This window comes from Symphalangus syndactylus, chromosome 18 (genome assembly GCF_028878055.3).
Source record: "Symphalangus syndactylus isolate Jambi chromosome 18, NHGRI_mSymSyn1-v2.1_pri, whole genome shotgun sequence".
NCBI classification, from domain to species: domain Eukaryota; kingdom Metazoa; phylum Chordata; class Mammalia; order Primates; family Hylobatidae; genus Symphalangus; species Symphalangus syndactylus.
The window spans coordinates 22,416,348-22,438,108 of NC_072440.2; the positions used below are offsets into that span (position 1 = coordinate 22,416,348).

General features: G+C 57.2%; 1 protein-coding gene across 2 annotated transcripts; it reads left to right on the forward strand.

Annotated features, from left to right (window-relative positions):
• The first annotated feature begins 363 nt into the window (after nucleotides 1–363).
• On the forward strand, nucleotides 364–20,323 carry RAC2 (Rac family small GTPase 2). Of its 2 annotated transcripts, XM_055252410.2 has the most exons (7): nucleotides 364–560; nucleotides 3,013–3,084; nucleotides 11,756–11,873; nucleotides 12,669–12,731; nucleotides 13,267–13,426; nucleotides 18,790–18,922; nucleotides 19,554–19,569. In XM_055252410.2, the coding sequence occupies exons 1-6, from the start codon at nucleotides 526–528 to the stop codon at nucleotides 18,918–18,920; spliced, it is 579 nt and encodes a 192-aa protein (XP_055108385.1). In that variant the 5' UTR covers nucleotides 364–525; the 3' UTR covers nucleotides 18,921–18,922; nucleotides 19,554–19,569. The 2 variants fall into 2 exon arrangements, with proteins under 2 accessions (XP_055108385.1, XP_063479167.1); XM_063623097.1 differs by having other exon boundaries at nucleotides 18,790–20,323.
• Nucleotides 20,324–21,761: the final 1,438 nt, after the last annotated feature.

Genomic DNA, 21,761 nt, shown 5'->3' on the forward strand with positions numbered 1-21,761 from the left:
GATCTGTCATGATGAAGTCGTGCCTCCCTCTCTCCAAAGGGTGTAAACTCCAGGGACCAGCTGTCTCTTGCATCCTGGGATCACCAGCACCTGGTACTGTGCCCGGCACACAGCAGACACTCGTTAAATGCTGTGCTTAGAATTGAGCTGCACTGAATTCTTGGAACCCTCAAGTTCTTGGAGAACAGCCTCTGGGCCTGCCCCATGGACAGGAAGCGAGCCTCCCAGCACAGAGGGCCCCCGGGTCTCCTGCTGGAGCCTCCATGCAGGGGGCCTGTGGGGACGGCCAGGGCTCAGCCCGGCACCTGAGTGCCCCTCCCACCAGCTGCTCTGCCAGACCGCATGCTCCGCCCCCTGCAAACGACCGTGGGGGCAGCAGCTTGAGTAAGTTCCCCTTCCGCTTCCTCCTGCCCCACCACTGCTGCTCCTCAGCAGGCGCCTCACCAGCCTCCACACCCCTTGTGCCCGCAGAAACTCACCTGGCCCTGAGCTGTCACCACCGACACTCTCCAGGCCCCGGACACGATGCAGGCCATCAAGTGTGTGGTGGTGGGAGATGGGTAGGTACCTGGCTGGACTTCCTCACAGCCCCCAACTGGGATGCCCTGAGATCCTCCTGCCTTGGTGTCCTTGGGGAAGCCCCTGGCCTTGCAGAACTAGGCGTCCCTGGAAGGCAGCTTGGAGAGGTCGCTTCCTTCTTCTCCCAGGGCCCACAGGGAGCACCTGGGGGTGGGCTGAGGAGAGCTTCACCCTCTTCAGCCCCACCGCACCCCGGAAGCCATCTCGGTGGAGGGTGCAGGACTGTGGGTGAGAGTGCCCAGGGCTCCTCACCTGCACCCCAAAAGCTGGGGGCAGATCTCCCATGGAGGCAAGCCTCAGTCTTTACTCTGTGGATGCACGAGGGAAGTGGGAAACCTGAAATTCAGCCTTTGTCCCCAGGCTGACCTGGGCTGTCGTCACTGGCTTGGTGCTGCTGCGTGGCCTTGGGCAAGTCACAGCACCTCTCTGAACCTCAGCTTAGACATCTGGGAGGAGGCCTATGCCCTGGGGATGCTGTAGGGTCGCTTGAGATAAGCTGAGTGGCTGTCTTGCTTGTAGTATGTGCCTCCTAGCACCCCCTCCACTTTCTCTCCCCTCCCCTCAGCCTGCCGGGTTGGGGAGGACATGTGGGAGATGTGGGCGAGGAGCAGAAGGGGCAAGGGGACATTGAGAGACAGAGAGGGAAGGAGGAGGCTAAAGGATGGGAGGGCGATTGTGGGGTTGGCAGGGGAGGGGCAGGCTGGGCTGAGACCCTTCTCAGTTGTCAGATCCCAGTGACTTCAGGCTGTCGTGTCCCCTGGGGGCCTCAGTTTCCTCATCTGTAAAATGACAGGTCCAGGCCAGGTGCAGTGGCTCATGCCTGTATTCCTAGCATTTTGAGAGGCCAAGATGGGAGGATTGCTTGAGGCCAGGAGCTTGAGACCAGCCTAAGCATCATAGCGAGAACGCATGTCTGCAAAAAAAAAATTTTTAAGCCAGGAGTGGTGGCATATGCGCCTGCAGTCCCAGCTACTGGAGAGGCTGAGGTGGGAGAATTGCCTGAGCCCAGGAGTTTGAGGCTGCAGTGAGCTATAATCGTGCCACTGCAGCCAGCCTGGGTGACAGAGCAAGACGCTCTCTCTTAAAAAAACACAAAATAAAAGGACAGGTCCAATTTGTCAATCTGTCATGCCTGCCAGCAGCCACATCTTAGGGTCCAGCCTACAGGCCCACCCTGAAGCATGTTCTAGCTGGGAGGGTCCTCCTGTCCAGCCCTCCCATTTTGCAGAGGAGCAGCCCAGGGCTTAGAGACTCAGCTCTCCTGGCCTGGGCCCTGTGGCCCTGACTTTGGCTCTGACCCATCTAGGTGGGGGCGGGCCCATTTGTCCACCAGCCTCAGCTGATTCTGATGTGTGGCTCCTTATCTGCCCGTGCCTGCCCAGCCCTGTTCACTTCTGCTTTGTATCTGATCGGAGGAGGGGCGGGCGGAAGTCAAGGGTTAACGTTCTAGTCATTCAAAATTACCTCCGTGGCAGGCCCAGGGGAGGGCGGTGGTAGAGAGGAGAGGATGAGCTGTCTCCTCTGAGCAGGAAGTGACAAAACCACGCAGGGCAGGGGAAGGCCCAGAGCTATCCCTTGGCCTGTGGGCTTCGGCTGAGCTACCTGCGCCCGCTCCCAGCGTCGCATGCTAAGGGTGGATGAGGCGCACGTTATCACTTCCTTCCTATGTACCAGCTCTGGGGTTAATCCAGCCTCCTCTATTTATCCTCTCACCAAACCTAATACGTCCATTTTACGAGAAAATGAAAGCTCAGGGAAGCTAAGTAATTTGCCCAAAGCCTCACAGGATTTGAACCCAGACCACTCTGACTCAAACCCTGACCTGGTAACTGCTCTGCTCCATGGGGGAGGTGAGAGGGAAGAGCAGGGTCAGGCCTTCCCTAGCAGCCACAGACCGCTGCCGTGCGTCAGGCCCTGTGCTCAGTGCTTTGATAGGCCTCTTTGGATTTACTCCTTAGCACACTCCTATGAGGATGGGCTCATCTCTATTTTCTAGATGGAGAAACTGAGGCAGAGGCAGGTTAAGTGACTTGTCCAAGATCTTACCACTGGTAGGTGGTACAGCTGGGATTTGAAGCCCAGGTCAGGCGTCGGGGGCCCCTCGGCATTGCCTGGGTCTGCTGGGCACCCTCTGTCCCACATCACCGGCCCCAGGAGAAGCCTGTGGGAAAAGCGGATTGCCAGCTCTGCGCACACCCGTGGATCAGAATCTCTGGGGCTGGACCCTGAAGTCTCCACTTTAACAAACATCCACATGACTTGCAGGCTCTCGGGTGTGAGAACACAGACATGGGGCATCTCACATGGGGAGACGGAGGCCCAGAGGGCTAGGCTGGGTGGATGCTGAGGTCTTTGCAGTGGACCAGGCAGAAACCTCCCCACGTCTCCGGCAGAGCCCATGACCGCCGCCCTCTTGTACTTCCTGTCTTTCAGGGCCGTGGGCAAGACCTGCCTTCTCATCAGCTATACCACCAACGCCTTTCCTGGAGAGTACATCCCCACCGTGTGAGTTCCTGGGGTACTGGGAGGAGGGGAGAGACCCTCACCAAGTCGACCCCCCTTTCAGGCACTTTCTGTGGGCCAGACCCTGTGTGGGCACCCACAGCCTCCAGCCCAGTGGAGCTGCCTGACAGTCCAGCCGAGAAGGCAGCACTGGCACTGAGAAGGGCTGGGGGCTCCCAGAACCTGGGGTGGGGTATGGAGGAAGGGGTAGAAGGGAGGAGGGGTGGCGTTTAGGCTGGGCCTCCAAGCAAAGGGACGTGGAGGAGAGGGCTGGCTCGGGCAAGAGCAGGGGCTGGGAGAGGAGCTTATGCGGATGCAGGCTGCTGGAGGAGGTGATCCAGAGAGCCTGACTCCAAGGAGCAGGGACATCTGGGGACAAGGCATGCTGGGGGGCGGAACAGAGCCGTCTGCAGGCCTAGGAGGCCCTGCGCTCTATTGCAGGATGTGGAGGCAGGGCTGTCATCGGACGTGGAGGGAGCGTGTTGGTGTCAGACTCAGGAGGGAAGGATGACTGGGGAGGCACCAGCCCCTCCCTGGCCAGCCCTCAGGGGCCCCCATCACTCCTAGGACAGTTCCCCAACTCCCTAGCATGGCACTCAAGGCTCCTGATGGCCTTCACTCAACCTCCCGCCTGGCCTTATTACCCGTTACTTTGCTTCACACTCTGCCTCCTCCGGACCCTACTGTTCGCCACAAGCTCCCTGCACATTTCTACCCCAGGGCCTTTGCTCAAGCTGTTCTCTCTCCCCATAGTGCTTTTTCTCCCCACATCCACCTGTCTAAAGCCTCCAGGCACAGCTCCAGTGCCCCCTCCTCCAGGAAGCCTTTCTGATCTACCACGAAGGGGTCTCCAATCCCCAGAGTGACTTTATCTGATCTCTCCCGCAACCAAGAGCCTGTGGAGGGCAGGGAGCCGTGGCCAGCTCTTTGTGGGTCTCCCATTATCTCAGCACAGTGTCTTCTACACGGTATGATACACACATTACCTTACACACAACACATGTGTTTTAAGTTGACCTGACTTGAACATCTTGCGAAAGACCATAGGAAGATCAATCATAGCCACCATCTAGCAAAGGCCTGCCACATGCTGGCCCCTGCGCAAGATGTCACACACGTGTGATCTCATTTGATCCGCCTGGGAGATGGCTATTAGCATGCACAGGACACCCACGGGGAAGCTGAGCCTCACAGCCACTAAGAGGCTTTGCCTCCCAGGCTTACACGGTCCTGTCCAGCTTCAGAGCCAAGGTCCATGCCGAAGCTCGCTGGGGCCCTCATTTCTTGATCTTAATGAACCCCCCTTTCAGGAGCAGGGATGAGGCTCTCCTAGGAAGAGGGGGGCAGGCAGAAGGGAGAAGAGAGCCTGGAGCCGAGATGCTTCCAACCTACCCCAGAGGATTCCTCACTACCCAACCCCCAAGCCCAGACTTGGGTGGGCTGGGCTCTCTCTGCTGCTGTCTCCCCGGGACACTCTGCTCAGCTGCCTTAGATGCCCTGGCCCAGGCTAGAGAAAGGCAGGCAGCCAGGAGAGGGCAGGGAAACCCTAGCAGAGAGCCTAGAAAGCCACTTTTGCCCCAGCTCGGTCCTGATGCTGGTGAGTGCCCCTCTCTGGTCCTGTCCTTATATACAAAATGGGAACAAGGATTCCTGCCCACTCACCATCAACTATCAAACTTTTATCAGGTGCCTCTAAGTGCCAAGGGAGGGCTGGCTGCAAACCTGAGCAGGGAGGCAGAATTAGGTGAGGCAGCTCCTGCTCAAGGCCATGGTCACCAGCAGTGTGTTGTCACTGCCTCTGTCCCTGGGTCTCTGGGTGCTGGCTTGAGACCTTGTCCCGCCTTTGTGCATCCTGGCTGGGTTGAAGGACCCACTTGCTGAAGGACCTTGGACCAATCACTTCCCCTCTCTGAGCCTCAATTTCCTTTTCTATAAGAGGTAGAGACTTGGAAGTCCCAAGCTCCTTCCTCAGGCACCTCCCTTCTGTGTTGAGATGGATGGCTGAGGCTGCTGAGGCCAGGTTATGGCCAGGTGCTCTGAGCAGCCTGGAGGCCCCTGATCCCTGGTGGCCCCTAGTGGACTTTGTTGTCCTGGACAACATCACAGAAGCTGGAGGAATGGACCCGGCCAGATCTACCTTCCCAAGACTCTCTGAAGGATTGGGTGAAGGTATCCCAGTAGGGCCAGCTCCATGCGTGTGGCCACCTATCCAACTGCACAGGGCCCCAAGCTCAGAAGGGTCCTGCACCTTGTTTAATACTCTGATGTCTACATCTTGAAATTCTTAATCATTTTTGAACATGGGCCCTGTGCTTCCATTTTGCACTGGGTCTTGCAAGTTCTATGGTGAATCCTGCCTCCCACCCTCCTATGGCTTCAGGCACAAAGTTTCTCAGCCCCAGATGAGACCCCAGAGCGGGATCCTGCTACTGCCAATGCCTGTGCCTCTGCGAAGGGAGGGTAAAATAGTCACACTGGGCCCTTGACATTGGAGGGGGAAGAGCGAGAGAGGGTGGGTTGGGAAAAACAGGCAGCCCCAGATCTCTGGCACCTGAGATTAAGGTGGAGAGAGCTTCTGGGCTGGGGATGGTAGGTTTGCTGGGGGTTGGGGAGGCCTGTGCTGCAGACGCAAGATCAGATAAGCCTGAGAGCTGGCTCTCCTGCTGCCAGCCATGAGGGATTAACCTGAACCTTCAGAATAGACACCTTCCTGAGCAGCCAATCAGTTGCCAGGACTCACGGGGCTGCACTGTGATTGGCTCTTGCTGCCTGCTCTGTTGTATAGACCCTATATTGGAGCGGGCAGGGCCCTATGAAATCTTTGCATCAAATCCCCTATTGCGCAGATGGGGAGCGTGAGCCTGCTCTGTGGATGGCCCCATGCTAGGTGTCGGGGATACAGAAACATGGCAGGAAGATGGTGCCCTCAGGTGCCTGTGACATAGAGGGGCTCCCCCTTATACCTCACCTCGTTAGAACCATGCTTGACGGAAGCCCTGGTGAGCTTTTAAAACTGAAAGTTAGGCTGGGCGCCATGGCTCATGTCTGTAATCCCAGCACTTTGGGAGGCCGAGGCAGGCAGATTGCTTGAGCCCAGGAGTTCGAGACCAGCTTGGGCAACATGGAGCAGAAACCCCATCTCTACAAAAAATACAAAAATTAGCCGGGCATGGTGGTACATGCCTGTTAGTCCCAGCTACTCGGGAGGCTGAGGTGGGAGGATTGCTTGAGCCTAGGAGGGTGCGGCTGCATTGAGCTGTGATTGTGCTACTGCACTCCAGCCTGGGCAACAAAGTGAGACCCTGTCTCAAAAAAAAAAAAGCCCCCCAAAAACAACTGAAAGTTATCCTGGCCTAAATCTCTCCTGTGGCTCCCTTCACACTTAAAACTCATCTTAATGCTCAGACCGTGAACAACAGCCCCGCTCTCCCCAGCCTCATTTACCACACCGCTTACCCACTTCACTCCAAGTACACAGACTGCCTTGATGATCTCTGCCTCCCTGCAACCTCTTCACTCCCCTTTATGACACACAGAACCCTCTCTGCTTCCTGTCATTCAGTTCCCTGCTTAGACATTGCCTTCTTGACCCCCTGTCTAAAGCAGCCCCCCGTCTCCACCCTGCCCTCTCCATCTTTCCATCCCACCACGCTGCTTGGCTGTCTTCATAGGCCCCCCCACAACCCGACTTCATCTTGCTGCTCCTTTGCTGCCGCTCCTCCTCCTGGATGGAAGCTCCCTGAGGACAGGGCCCTTATCTGCCTCGCTCCCTGCCATCACACCAGTTTCTAGAACAGAGCTGAGCCCATTCCTGTTGCTCCGTCATGACTGGCCCCCCCACCCCGGGGAGGCAGGCAGGGCTCAGCTCTGCATGGAAGAATGTGTGCTGCTAATTGAGGTTGAATCGTTTGGCACTTAATTTTCACTTTCATTTGAAATCCTCTCTTCGGTAAACTGGCAAATCTAGCGTGGGATTCCGGTGCACAGGATGACATCAGCCTCCCTAGCTGTGTGCGCCAGGCCCCACCAGGTTCTCCTGCCTGGCCTCTCGGCTGCCCCATCCCTGCTCCTGCCGCTGTGTGTCTGGGTGCCTCATGATGTCCAGTGGCTCAAGCCTCTGCCTTAGCTCAGGCACCCCTTCTGTTGGGTATGCTGTTCCCTCCTGCTCCACCTCTCCCTGCCCCGTGACACCTCCAGCTGCCTTCATCTTTCAACCAATAGCACAGTAAGGGCCTCCCCTCCTGGCTGAAGTGCCAGTTTCCCCCTCTGTTCCCCTCTGGCCCCTCCCTAAGACTTCTCCAAGAGGCTCCCCCCCTCCCTCCCTCCCTCCCTCCCTCCCTCCCTCCCTCCCTCCCTCCCTTCCTTCCTTCCTTCCTTCCTTCCTTCCTTCCTTCCTGATGGAGTCTCTCTGTGTCACCAGGCTGGAGTGCAGTGGTGCGATCTCGGCTCACTGCAACCTCTGCCTCCCGGGTTCAAGCGATTCTGCTGCCTCAGCCTCCCAAGTAGCTGGGACTACAGGCATGCACCACCACACCCAGCTAATTTTTGTATTTTTAGTAGAGACGAGTTTTACCATGTTGGCCAGGGTGGTCTCGATCTCTTGACCTGGTGATCCACCTGCCTCAGCCTCCCAAAGTGCTGGGATTACAGGCGTGAGCCACCGTGCCCAGCTGGGACCTTTTCTAAATGCAAATCTGATCTCATCACCTCTGCCTGGTTTGGCCCCTTGGTGGCTCCCCATTGCGCTGAGAACCAAGACCTGACTGGTCCACACTCCTCTGACATCAATCCTTTCTCACCCCCAAGTCACTAGCCATGCGTGCCCTGTGGTCTCTGGGTTCCTTGAATGCACCATCCTTCCTCCCTGGGGGTGGGCTTCAGTGGTGGTCAGGTGATACCTGGGTGCTGGGGCCCCTTCCACCTGCCCCATTCCTCTCCTCCACTCCATTCCAGGGCCAGGCCTCAGAGTTCTACAGGCTCTAGATGAAAACATGGTCTCTGCTGTCTCCAACTGCATTTCCAGCCATGAAATAGCAGCGATGCTTACCATGTGGGCCTTTCTGAATTGGGTAACAGGATCTAACCTTGCTCTGCCACCCACTGGCTGGGAGATCTTGGACAAGTCCCTTCCTCTCTGTGAGCCTCAATTTCTTCATCCAGAAAATGGGGTGAGGGTTGGCCATGGTGGTCTGTGCATAAGGTTCCTCTCTGGTCCTGGCTGCCTGTGAGTCTCTTAACTAAGGGGGACCCTCAGGGGTGTCACACCGTTGACACATCCCTGCAGCTGTCCCTCTGGTCTTCTGGGGAGGGGCCCTGTGGCAGGGGCATTTGGGGACATGGAAAATGAAACTGCTCAGCTTCTCAGCATCTCCCAGTGGGGTGGCTTGAATATCCTCTGTTTTTTTGAATCCTCCTAATGGCCCCAAGAAATAGGTATTTTCCCCTCCACATTAAAGAGATTGAGGCTCAGAGAAGTTAGGTCACTCACCCAGGGTCACACAGCCAGGATGTCCTGGCTTCACAAATAACTCTTTGATCCCCCCCAACAAGAAAGGTCCTTGACCTCTTCAGACCTCAGTTTCCTCATCTGTCTAATGGGGATAACTTAAGATCCTTTTGTCTTTGATCACATGGGACTTCAAGACCTAACATACAAAGACCCTCAGCCCCCTGCCTGGCCTCAGAGAAGGTGGCTGGTGTTTCTCAAGATCCCAGCTCTTTCCTCATCACCATGGCCCTGAGATTCCAAGGATGACCCAGAGGAGACAAGTGCCTTTGGTGTGAGGAATCTTGGGGGGCTTCTCGGCACTAGCATTTTGGCTGGACGTTAGAGGAGAGAGTGTCCAAGCATTTCCCAAAGGTGTGTTTCTGGTCAAAACCGGAAAAACGACACAGGCGCTGCTTTTCCCATCATGCCCCACTGTGTCTCCCTGGACAGCGCCTTCTTCCTGAAATCCCACAGCAGTGTAGGTGGTACCCAGAGTAGGTGCACGCCAGCACCTGCTGTGCACCAGACCCCGGGCCCGCCCTAGGGTGCAGCGACAAACAAATCAGGTTTAGTGTCTGCCACCTGGGATGCTGAATTCCCCAAGGAGTGCTGGTTTAGGTGGGGTGGTAGCCCCGACATGGCTGGAGGTCAGGAAAGGCTTCTTGGAGGAGGTGACGTTGAGCAGGGGCTGGAGGGATGAGTAAAAGTCAGCCAGCCTGGCAGTGGGGAGGAAAAGAAGGGAGAGAGGAAGGAGAGTGGGAAGTCAGGGGCCACTGTTTGCAGGCACTTTCCAGACAGGCGGGAACAGGGCCGTTTGAGGAACTGAGAGGTAACCAGGAATTCTGTCCAGGGCTGGACAGGCAAAGTGTATTAAAAAGGCTGGGCTGCCCACTTTTTGGGGGTGTGGGGGACTCCTCTCAGGAGAGGTGTCTTTGGTGTTACTCTGAAGTGTTAGTGCTTCTGCAGCCTAACATTGAGTAGCGTTCTCTGAGGACTTCCTGGAGGAGGTGATTTAATTCCCTTCCACCTGCATTCACTGGGTGACAGGCCTGAGACTGTGGAGAATAAGCAGGTGTTGGCCCGGCCCACACAGAACCCACAGCCTTTGGAGGGGCGGAGACTCACCAAGTGCCTGCTCATGGTCAAGGCAAAGTAGTCACCCGAGAGAGGGAATCGTGAGCTCTTTACAGGTGGAGGCCGACGAAGCTTCGCCAGAGAGGAGGACTTGCCTGGGCAGGGTTTTGAAGCATGAATAGAAGCCGGGAGTGAAACGGGGGTGGAAGCGTATTCCAGAGGGAGACACAGACAGGAGCAAAGGCTTGGAGGGGTGGGCAGCCTGGAGGGTGTGGGGGCCAGAGTCCAGGTTGGTGAGAACATATGGACAGCTAAGGTCGGAAGGACATTCTGGGCAGGGGCTTCGTGTGGACCAGCACAGGGAGGTGGGCAGTGTGAGCCTTTCCTGGGAAACGGCTTGGCTGGTGCGTGAGGGGAGGAGTAGGAGGAGAAGTCAGAGGAGCCTGAGGTCTCAGTGGACGAGGTCAGGAGACGAGGCACAGGGCCTGTGTGGGTGACCACAGCGGGAAAAGTGACAGTGATTCCCTAGCCCTCAGGGGCAGGCGGTGAGGGCATTCCCGGAGGCACAGCTGTGGCCTGGGGCAGTCAGCACTGGTCGTGCTCACTGGTTTCTGGTCTCTTAACCTAGTTTGGTCACTCGCTGGCTCTGTGGCCTTGGGCAAGTCACTACATGTCTCTGAGCCAAGTTTTCTCTTCCACAGTGTGGGTAGCCAGCACCTTCCTCGCGGGGATGTGTGTAGCGAGAACTGGCTTGCAAAACCTCCCCTGCTCCGAGCTTGCAGCCCTGGGATGGCCCTGCCAGTATTCTTTGGGCTTCCCTGTCTCTGATATTTGTCAGGCCCCTCCCCCCGTGTCTGGCCTTCTGCCAGCTGTGGGGGCAGGATCAGGCTTGTACTCTTTGGTGGCCCCAGCGCTGGCTCTGCACCTGATGCATAGTAGGTGCCCAGTAAATGCATCTGGAGGCTCGTTTGATGGCCTGGCAGGGCTCTCTGGGTCTGGCGGGAGATGTTGGGAGTCAAGGTCGGTGCCCCACACTATCTCCTCGGCAGTACGTGTCTTTCTACCGTTTGCCGTGGCCCTTCCCGTGGCCCGTGACTAACAGCTTTCACGCACACTCTGGGGTGGGCTGAAAGGCCCCAGAAGCAGCCCTCTTTCCCTGGAAGATGGGAGATGAATGACAGCACCCTAGCTTCCTGCCTTCTCTGGGGACGCCCTGAGCACAGTCCGTTCTGTCTCCGAGGCGGCCCCAGCAGGACTGAGCAGCAGCGGTCCACAGCCATAACAGCCCAACCACCTGCCCTGTGTCAGCTGCTGTCCCCTCCTTTATTCCTCCCCACTCCCCTTCTGCAGCATCCTGGGGTCACTTCCCGAATAAACCCCTCGCATCACCTCCTTGTCTCAGGGTTTGCTTCTTGGGGGACCCAGCCTGAGATGGGATGAACATTCATTCAACAAATATTGAGGCTGGGCGCGGTGGCTCATGCCTGTAATCCTGGCACTTTGAGAGGCCGAGGCGGGCAGATCACTGAAGTTCAGGAGTTCGAGACCAGCCTGGTCAACATGGTGAAACCCTGTTTCTACTAAAAATACAAAAATTAGCTGGGTGTGGTGATGCATGCCTGTAATCCCAGCTACTTGGGAGGCTGAAGCAGGAGAATCACTTGAACCCAGGGGGCAGAGGTTGCAGTGGGCCGAGGTGGTGCCACTGCACTCCAGCCTGGGCAACAGAGCGAGATTCCATTTCAAAAAACAAAAAAACAAAAAACAAACATTGAGTGGCAGCATAGGGAGAGAGGTAAGTTTGTTCTTATCAAGACTGGGAGGAAAAGTTACACAGCCTCAATTACCTTTCCAAAAGACAGGTACGGGTAGGAAAAGGATTAAGAGGCAATCTTTTTTTCTTCTTGTTAACTTGTATTACATTTTTAAAAAATATAATGAATCACTAATGAAACAAATAAAGAAATCCAATTTCAAATGCTGTGTGACTTTGGGCCAGTCACAGACTGTCTCTAGGTTTCAGCCTCCGAGGAATGACACGGAGCTGGACCACAGTTCCCAGGTTCTGGGGTTTGAGATTGACCTTACCTCTGCCTTGCCTGCTCCCCACAGGTTTGACAACTATTCAGCCAATGTGATGGTGGACAGCAAGCCAGTGAACCTGGGGCTGTGGGACACTGCTGGGCAGGAGGACTACGACCGTCTCCGGCCGCTCTCCTACCCACAGACGGTGTGCTGCTCCCACCCGCCTTGCAGTCCTGACCTTTGCTGTCTCCGTTCCCTCTGCTTGGGATGCCCTTCCAGCCAGCTCAGCGTGGGAAACCCTCCCTCTCCCCTTAAGGCCCAGCTCGGGGAGTCTGCCTGCCTTGCATATCCCAGGCAGAGAAGGGCTTCCTCCCGCACTCCCCCAGCCCTGCGTTGGTTCCCGGTCCTCAATGTGCTCGTCTTCCCACCCCATTGCCTCCTGGGCTCTGGCACCCCCTGTTTCCAGTGGTGGGGCAGGTGGACTCTGCACAGGGCCCCAGGAGGCAGCCCAGGATGGTGAGCCCTGGGAGTGCTGGGGGAGGGGAGAGGTGGAGGATGCCTGCAGGTGGCTGCTGGGTCCTCGCTCTTCCTCCAGGGTATGCAGGGAGGCAGCTAAGGCCGGTAATCAGATGGTAGATAGTATATGGATTGGAGTATGGACTCTGGAATCCCAGATCCTCCCCTCACCAGAGTGCATGCTGGCAAACTCTTTAACCTCTGGAAGCCTCACTTTCTCTGTCTGAGGAATGGGGCTAGCAGCAGTGCTTGCTGCAGAGTGACATGTGAGGATAACCACTTTGCAGAGGCCCTGGCCTTTAGTGAGAGTCCTAACAAACAGCAGCCTCATGGTAGAGGAGAGAAGGGTATCTCTGCTCTCCAGATCCTAAGTCCCCAGCATGCTCCACCCTCAGGGAGCGCCAAGCTCCACCTCTTGCTGGCTGCCATGGTGGGACACCTCTGGGCCCTCCTCACTAGCAACCCTCGCTTGCTCTGTCCCCAGGACGTCTTCCTCATCTGCTTCTCCCTCGTCAGCCCAGCCTCTTATGAGAATGTCCGCGCCAAGGTGAGCTGGACAGGGTGGGCCCTGGGGGCTCTGGGGCAGGTAACCCTGAGGGACAGAGGGAGGAACTGGTGACTCTAGGCTGGTCCCTGGGGCAGCAGAGGTCGCATACAGAGAGGGTCCCCAGTGCCAACCAGGGCTGGCAGGGGGACTGATGGGGTAATATTCAGAGGATCTGGGGTGGGGGTGCTGCAATAGTTAGCTATACCCCCACTTCCCATGGCTGCGTCCTCCTCCTCCCCATACAACCTCATGTCCGCCTCCGATTGTCACATAACCTCATGTTTGCTTCTTATGTCTGCACAAAACCTCGCCTCTTCCTTTCCTACAATCATGCGCCCCCTCCTTCCTGCACAACCTCGTGGCCTCCCCTCCCTGTGCCACCTCACGTCTCTCCTCACCCTCATGCCCACCTCTGATCTTCTGGCAACTTGGTGCCTCTCCTCTCCCTACACCCTCACACTCCCTCTGATCCCCGCACAACCTCGCGCCCCCTCTTGACCCATATAACTTTGTGTCCCCCCACCCACCTGCCCAGTGGTTCCCGGAAGTGCGGCACCACTGCCCCAGCACACCCATCATCCTGGTGGGCACCAAGCTGGACCTGCGGGACGACAAGGACACCATCGAGAAACTGAAGGAGAAGAAGCTGGCTCCCATCACCTACCCGCAGGGCCTGGCACTGGCCAAGGAGATTGGTACGGGCCTCGGGCTCAGAGGGGGGATCTGGCTGCAGGGGAGGCCCTGACTTGGCCTCGTGGTGTGATTGTAAACATGGGCTGCAGGGCCAGGCTATGCAGTTTGAACTTAGCTGTGCTGTGCACTTGCTGTGTGACCTTGGGCGAGTCACGTAGCTTCTCTCTGCCTGTGTTTCCTTATCAGAAAAGCATGGGATAGTGATAGCTCTTGCCTCCTGGGGTGGTTGGGGGAATTCAGTGAGTTATTCCAGGTGGAGTTCCCAGGGCAGCACCTGTGTGTGGGAAGCACTCTGTTTTAGTAGTAATCGTCATAATAGTATTAGTAGTATCTATTAATAGATATTGAAAATAAGGAGGTGTGCTTTGAGCAGACAGAAGCAGAGATTGAGTGGGGGTGCTGTGGTTGCTTGGAGGACAAGTGGCAAGTCAAACTTAGGTGTTCTGGGAAGGCTTCCTGGAGGAGGTGGCCCCGCATTAGATCTGAAGGGTGACACATTGCCTTCCACCACCTTCTCTCCTCCCTTTCCCCACTCCCTTTGGTTTCTCAGCTCGACCCCTCTTTGCCTCCAAATCACTGGGCTGGAGAAATATAGTAACTTCTCAAGGTCATCCAGCTAGTAGGTGGCCCAGCCAGATTTGAAGGAAGGACAGCAAATTGTTGGCTCACTGCTGGGGGGTGCTTCTTTGTAGTGGCTCAGGGCTGCCTGCATCAGGGAGGTGATGACCATGGGTCTGGCTTCATGCATGGTACCCAGGCCTGCTGGCTCTCTTCCTGTCCTTGTCACTGGTAGGTCCCAATGTGTCTGTAGCTCGGGGATCCTTGCCCAAAAGCCCAAAACCACCAGCTGGGTTTGGTCATATGAGCTGTGCCCTCTGTCTCACCACAGGACTCTGCAGGCCCAGGGTTTGGCCCCCGAATTGAATCCACTAGACCTCCTCCCGCCCCACCGCCCCAGCCCCACCACTGCTCCCCCTGCCGGAACTGGGAGGGCCCTGGGGACTCACATCTCTTCACAGGAAGGGAAACCGCAGCCACCTCCTCCCTCCTCCTGTGACTAGCATGGTGACACGGCCATCTTCCCCAGGGGCCTCGGACTATGGCTCACACGCTGGCTCCCCTCCCCTGTCCTGGGGCCACAGCTCCCCAGCCTGCTAGTCTTTCCTTTTAAATATCAGGGATTCATCCCTCCCTTCTCTTTCTGACCAACCAGCACCCCTCCAACCCCTGCCCCTGGACTCCTTCTATTCAGGGTGCAGCTCTCCAGCCTGCGGCCTGGCTGTCACTGACACCTCCCTTGTAAAGTGCACACTTTGGGATCATGTGGAGGGTGCTGGAGGCCTGGATTCTGGTCCTGGCTCCGACACTGATTGGCTGTGTGACCTTGGGTTAGTGGCTGCCCCTCTCTGGGCCTCACTCTCCCTATCCACATAAGCTGACCTGGACAATCCTCAAAGGCCCTCTCTTCTATAAGGTGGTGACTCAGAGCTCTTGCCGTGGTCTCTAGCCAGTCTTTTCTGGCTGACCCTGCATGGAGTTGGGGCAGGGGCAGTGATTGTGACTGTGCCTCAGGCCAGCTCAGGCCTAGGGGGGTTCCTGGGGGGACTGGCAGGGCTAGTGAGGGAGGCAGCAACTGCCTCTGCCCACCTGGGCTCCCCAGCCTTGGGTTGACAAGTTTTGGGGGCAGCCCTGAGCCCAGCTGATAATCACAGCTGACGTGGACTGAGCACTTCCTGGGAGCTACTTCATTCTCACAGCAGCTACGACGAAGGGCTCTTGTCACCTTCACTTTACAGAGAGGAAACAGGCTCGGGGGGACATGTTGCTGGCTTAAGGCCACCCAGCCAGGACATGGCCGAGCCCAGATTCCAACAGGGGTGGACTGGCTCCCTAAGCCACAAAGCTAAGGGCTATCTGTCCTCCCTGCACCTCCACTGCCCCCACCGCCCCCTCACCCTCCTCGCCCTCTCTGTGGCTCCCCTGGCCCTGCTTCAGCTTGATGAGCCATTGCATGGCAATGAGTCCTAGATAGACGGGAGACTGAGGCCCGGAGAGGGGGAACTGGCTAAAGTCCTAGAGCAGTGAGAGGCAGAGCCAAAGTGAGCCCTGGCCCCCCAGCTCAGGACCCTTGTCCTGGGTGAGTGGGTGGCCGGGTGCCAGGGAAAAGCCAGTTGGTGGATGTGGGGGAAGTGGACGCAGATGTGGTCCCTTATAAGGAGACAGTGGCCAAGTGACCAGTGACACCTCCTCAACACAGGGGGTTGTGGTGGCCAGACTCCAGGCTGAGCTCAGGGCACCCTGCTTTTGCCAGCCAAGCCCCATGACAACCACTGCCCATGATCCCTGGTGGGCGTATATGACTCCAGGTAGAGGAGAGACACCCAGCATGTGACTCAGGGCGAGTGACGCCCTCTCTGAGTCTCAGGTTCCTCGTCCCTGCCCCACCCTTCCTTTCTCCCCAGCACCTGGCCTCAGTGGGCTCCCCTGTTCCAGGGGCTGCCCCTCCTGCCATCCCGACTTCTCCCCCCAGCTCTGTGCCTTCGGGCCGTGGCTTCCCCACTCTGGGCCTGTTTCCTGGTCTGTGAAGTGGGAACTCACCCCGGGGTTGTTGGAAGCACCCAGCTCAGTGCCTGGCACAGGGTAGGTGGTGATCAGCATCCATCCCCTTCCATCCTGCCACAGAGAAGCAAGTGGGCTTTGGCGGAGGGCCCAGAGTTCCCCTCCCCTCCCTTCTCCTTCCTCTTGGTTCTGACATCGGCCCCCAGGCCTGCGTAGCATCTCGGCAGAAGGGGTTTTGTGGTTTTTCACTTCAGGGAAACTGCGCAGCTTGAAATGGACATGGGAGTCCCACGGACTCTTTGCAGAATGTCATGGAACACCGTCCCTGGGGGTGGGAACTAGGCCCGCCTTTCTCCCCATCTGTGCCCCGGGCTCCAGCCCCGAGGGGTCTTCATGTGGGAGAAGGCTGGGCCTCCCATGGGAGGACAGAGGAGCTCTCCAATGCCACTCCTCCCAGAAGGCCCCCAGCTGTGCCCAGGTTGAGGGAATATGTCCAGCCTGTGAGTTTGGATGAGTCACATTCTCTCCACAAGCCTCAGTTTCCTTGTCTGTAAGACAGGGATGGTGCTAAGGAAGGGGCTGATGATGTTTGGAAGTTCCTGGGGAGGGGGCCATGAGGGCTTCAGGCCTCCTGGGGATTATTTGCGACCCTGGGAGAATCCTGGAGGGATGGGCAAGGCAATTTTCTAGAATGTGAGGCTCCCAGAGATTTGGTCACTGATGCTTGAGCCCTTTCCTTCCCAGAAAAGCATGAAAATTCCTGCCCTCCTTCCACGGACTAAGGGCTATGTGTCCAAGAAAGACACAGACCTGCCCTGTAGGCCTTAGTCTCTCACTGAGTTCAAGCTTGCTATTTCAGACATGAGGAAACTGAGGCACAGTGACGTTAAACTCCTTGCTCCTGGTGACACAGCCTCCAGGTGACCCCACTGGGACTGGAACCTGGATGGTGGCCCCCAGAGCCTGGTGTTCAGTTGTATGGCTTGGGAGGGGTGTATGGCATGGGGGGGCTGTATGGCGTGGAGGGGTATATGGCGTGGGAGGGGGTGTATGGGGTGGGAGGGGTTGTATGGCGTAGGAGGGGCTGTATGGCGTGGGAGGGGTGTATGGCGTGGGAGGGGTGTATGGCGTGGGAGGGGTGTATGGCGTGGGGGGGTGTATGGCGTGGGGGGGGTGTATGGCGTGGGAGGGTGTATGGTGTGGGAAGGGGTGTATGGCGTGGGAAGGGGTCTATGGCGTGGGAGACATGGAAGGGGTGTATAGTGTGGGAGGGTGTATGGCGTGGGAGGGGTTGTATGGCGTGGGAGGGGTGTATGGTGTGGGAGGGTGTATGGTGTGGGAGGGGTGTATGGTGTGGGAGGGGTTGTATGGCGTGGGAGGGGTTGTATGGTGTGGGAGGGGTGTATGGCGTGGGAGGGGTGTATGGCGTGGGAGGGGTGTATGGTGTGGGAGGGTGTATGGTGTGGGAGGGGTGTATGGCGTGGGAGGGGTGTATGGTGTGGGAGGGTGTATGGTGTGGGAGGGGTTGTATGGCGTGGGAGGGGTGTATGGTGTGGGAGGGTGTATGGTGTGGGAGGGGTGTATGGCGTGGGAGGGGTGTATGGTGTGGGAGGGTGTATGGCGTGGGAGGGGTTGTATGGCGTGGGAGGGGTGTATGGCGTGGGAGGGGTGTATGGTGTGGGAGGGTGTATGGTGTGGGAGGGGTGTATGGTGTGGGAGGGGTTGTATGGCGTGGGAGGGGTGTATGGCGTGGGAGGGGTGTATGGTGTGGGAGGGGTGTATGGCGTGGGAGGGGTGTATGGTGTGGGAGGGTGTATGGTGTGGGAGGGTGTATGGTGTGGGAGGGGTGTATGGCGTGGGAGGGGTGTATGGCGTGGGAGGGGTGTATGGCTTGGGAGGGGTTGTATGGTGTGGGAGGGGTGTATGGCGTGGGAGGGGTGTATGGCGTGGGAGGGGTGTATGGTGTGGGAGGGTGTATGGTGTGGGAGGGGTGTATGGTGTGGGAGGGGTGTATGGCGTGGGAGGGGTGTATGGCGTGGGAGGGGTGTATGGTGTGGGAGGGTGTATGGCGTGGGGGGGCTGTATGGCGTGGGAGGGGTGTATGGCGTGGGAGGGGTGTATGGTGTGGGAGGGGTTGTATGGCGTGGGAGGGGTGTATGGCGTGGGAGGGGTGTATGGTGTGGGAGGGGTGTATGGCGTGGGAGGGGTGTATGGTGTGGGAGGGTGTATGGTGTGGGAGGGTGTATGGTGTGGGAGGGGTGTATGGCGTGGGAGGGGTGTATGGCGTGGGAGGGGTGTATGGCTTGGGAGGGGTTGTATGGTGTGGGAGGGGTGTATGGCGTGGGAGGGGTGTATGGCGTGGGAGGGGTGTATGGTGTGGGAGGGTGTATGGTGTGGGAGGGGTGTATGGTGTGGGAGGGGTGTATGGCGTGGGAGGGGTGTATGGTGTGGGAGGGTGTATGGTGTGGGAGGGGTTGTATGGCGTGGGAGGGGTGTATGGTGTGGGAGGGTGTATGGTGTGGGAGGGGTTGTATGGCGTGGGAGGGGTGTATGGCGTGGGAGGGGTGTATGGTGTGGGAGGGTGTATGGCGTGGGAGGGGTTGTATGGCGTGGGAGGGTGTATGGTGTGGGAGGGGTGTATGGCGTGGGAGGGGTTGTATGGCGTGGGAGGGGTTGTATGGCGTGGGAGGGTTGTATGGTGTGGGAGGGGTTGTATGGCGTGGGAGGGGTGTATGGCGTGGGAGGGGTGTTGGCCCAGAGCCCCCCCAACTTAGGCCTTGGCTCTCCTGTCCATCTCCCCAACCAGACTCGGTGAAATACCTGGAGTGCTCAGCCCTCACCCAGAGAGGCCTGAAAACCGTGTTCGACGAGGCCATCCGGGCCGTGCTGTGCCCTCAGCCCACGCGGCAGCAGAAGCGCTCCTGCAGCCTCCTCTAGGGGTAAGAGTCCCCCACTCTAGTGCCCAACTCCCACACACAGCAGGCCCTGGCTGAGCAGTGGCCTTTGGTTCACTGTGATTGGCATTTAGGCCAGGACAGAAAGAAAGTGGGTATGGAGGTAGCCTCAGTTTCCCCAGCCTACTTGTCATCTGCCTGGGCCAGTCTCCCTCTCTGGAGCTCATTTTCCAGAGGCAAGGCCCAAGGTGTGAGTGAATGCCTGGTAACCCCCACCCCCGGGCCACGGAGTGGGTGTCGCAGAGCCCCCACTCTGCCCATCCCTGCAGGAGGTGATGGAAAAGATGCCTTGGTCCCTGGCCCTAGGAGAGCTCAGTCGAGCCAGGGAGATCCTGCACCCACATATGTGCGTGGAGGTGGGAGAGCCTGAGCTATGAGACCCAGGGGGCAGATGGTGGGGTCAGTGAGTTGGAGGCAGCCCACAAGGCCTCCTGGAGGTGTGGGACCAGAAGAACAGAGAGGACTGGTGAGGTGGGGAGAGCAGCACTGGCAGTCCTGGTGGGAGTCAAACCTTGAGCAAAGGCCTGGAGGTGGGAATGAGCTGTGAGCCAGGAAGGCGAGAGCTGTGGATACTGTATGTCCCCAAATTCTCTTTCCCTGCTTATCTTCCTTCCAGGTTACACTCCAGCGCTCCCACCTAGATGGGTCTGATCCTCCAGGATCCCCACCCAAAGCCTGATGGCACCCTGGCTGGCCATGCTGTCCCCTCCCTGTGGCATTTCTTAGCAGATGGCTGTAGAGCTTCGTTGATGGTCTTTTCTGTACTGGAGGCCTCCTGAGGTCAGGAAGGTGCAAATTTGCAGGTGCTGCATCCCAAGCCCCTCATGCTCCTGCTTTCCTGAGGGCCAGAGGGGAGCCCCAGGACCCATTAAACCACCCCCGTGTTCCTGCCATCAGTGCCAGCTGCCGCATATGGAAGCATCTACCCGTTCACTCCAGTCCCACCCCACGCCTGACTCCCCTCTGGAAACTGCAGGCCAGATGGTTGCTGCCACAACTTGTGTACCTTCAGGGATGGGGCTCTTACTCCCTCCTGAGGCCAGCTGCTCTAATATCGATGGTCCTGCTTGCCAGAGACTTCCTCTACCCAGCAAAAATGAGTGTCTCAGAAGTGTGCTCATCTGGCCTCAGTTCTCCTCTTTTGGAACAACATAAAACAAATTTAATTTTCTACGTCTCTGGGGATATCTGCTCAGCCAATGGAAAATCTGGGTTCAACCGGCCCCTGCCATTTCTTAAGACTTTCTGCTCCACTCACAGGATCCTGAGCTGCACTTACCTGTGAGAGTCTTCAAACTTTTAAACCTTGCCAGTCAGGACTTTTGCTATTGCGAATAGAAAACCCAACTCAACCTGCTTAAGTAGAAAATAAATTTATTGATTCAAGTTTGGAGATATCGTGATTTCAGGTGCAGCTTGATCAAGGGATTCAAATGATGTCATCGAGGCTTGTTTAGCTCTGGGCTCTGCCTTCTGCTGGCCGGTTCATTCTCAGGCAGGTGACTTAGGGCTTCGTCCTCCCAAGTTCAAGTTCAGGGTTTCATTCTTCCAAGTTCAAGTTCAGGGCCTCGTCCTTCCAAGTTCAAGTTCAGCCAAAAATAGCAAATGTCTATCCCAGGCAAAGTTCTCACTAAGATTTACTGTGATTTGACCAGCTTAGGTCTGGGCCCCCTTTCAACAATCATATTTGTCAGAGTGGTGCGGTGCTGTGCTCTGATTGGCCAGGCCTGGACCATATGCCATGCCGGAACAGAACTGCGGCAACCCCAGCGAAAGCGTGTGTACCAGGGAGGGAGGGTGAGTTCCAAAGTGGGCTGAGAGCCTGGCGGGAATTTGGGCGAGAAACGCTCAGCCTCCGCTGCTGGAGGTCATGGGAAACTGTTCATTTCAGCAGTGAAATGAAACAATGCTGGACCCTGCAGGTGATGAGCAAAGGGGAGTTTCTTTAAAAGAGAGGGAGGGTTGTTGTGAGGATTTAAGAAGTTCCGATATGAGCACAACAGTGCCTGCACAGTCAGTCCCACCTCAGGGCTTGCTAAGTTCTGTGGAGGTGCCAGACCTCCTCTCCTGCGGACAATTACTCTCTTCTATCTCAACTTCTCATTCATCAAGCACACATTTGAAGAGCACCTCTTCTGTGCCTGGCACTGTTCTAGGTGCCAGGGATCCAGCAGTGCCCAGAAGTCCCTGCCCTCAGGAGGCTGACACTCTAGAGAGGCTAAGAGATCTAAGAGGCTGCCCCTGACAACCCAGAAAACCCCAATTTCCAGCCCATGAAATGCTTGAGTTTCCACACTGTGCTTTCCCAGAGCTCCCAGCCACCCCCACTGTCCCCATAGGTCCCCATGTTCTGAGGCAGGACCCCCTCCAGCTCACTCATCTCCTGGGAGCCCCCCTTAAAAGGGATTAGCTGCAGAGGGGAAACCCCTTTGCTTTTCTTAGTTTCAGCTCAGACAAAGTCATGCTGTTTTCAAAGTTACTTCTCTTCTGAAACAGAAATACTAAACCCCACCCATCCATGGCACAATACAGATGCAGGCGGCTAGGACCCCACTCCCTAGTATGTTCGATGTCTAAGATCCTTGAGGCACCCACTGAGGTTGGCCAGAGTCTGAGGGAGCCTCTTTCTGCTCCCTCCTCTTCACAGAGCCTTGGGATAAACTCCAGAGCCTCTACAACAAACCATGGCCCTGAAGGCCTGGCCATCCTCTGCCTCCCGCTCTTATTGCACTCACGCCTCTACCATCAGACTGGACTGTCATTTCTTCCACCCCACATTCATGCTTCTTTCATTCCAGGCCTTTGAACATACTGGTCCCCTTTC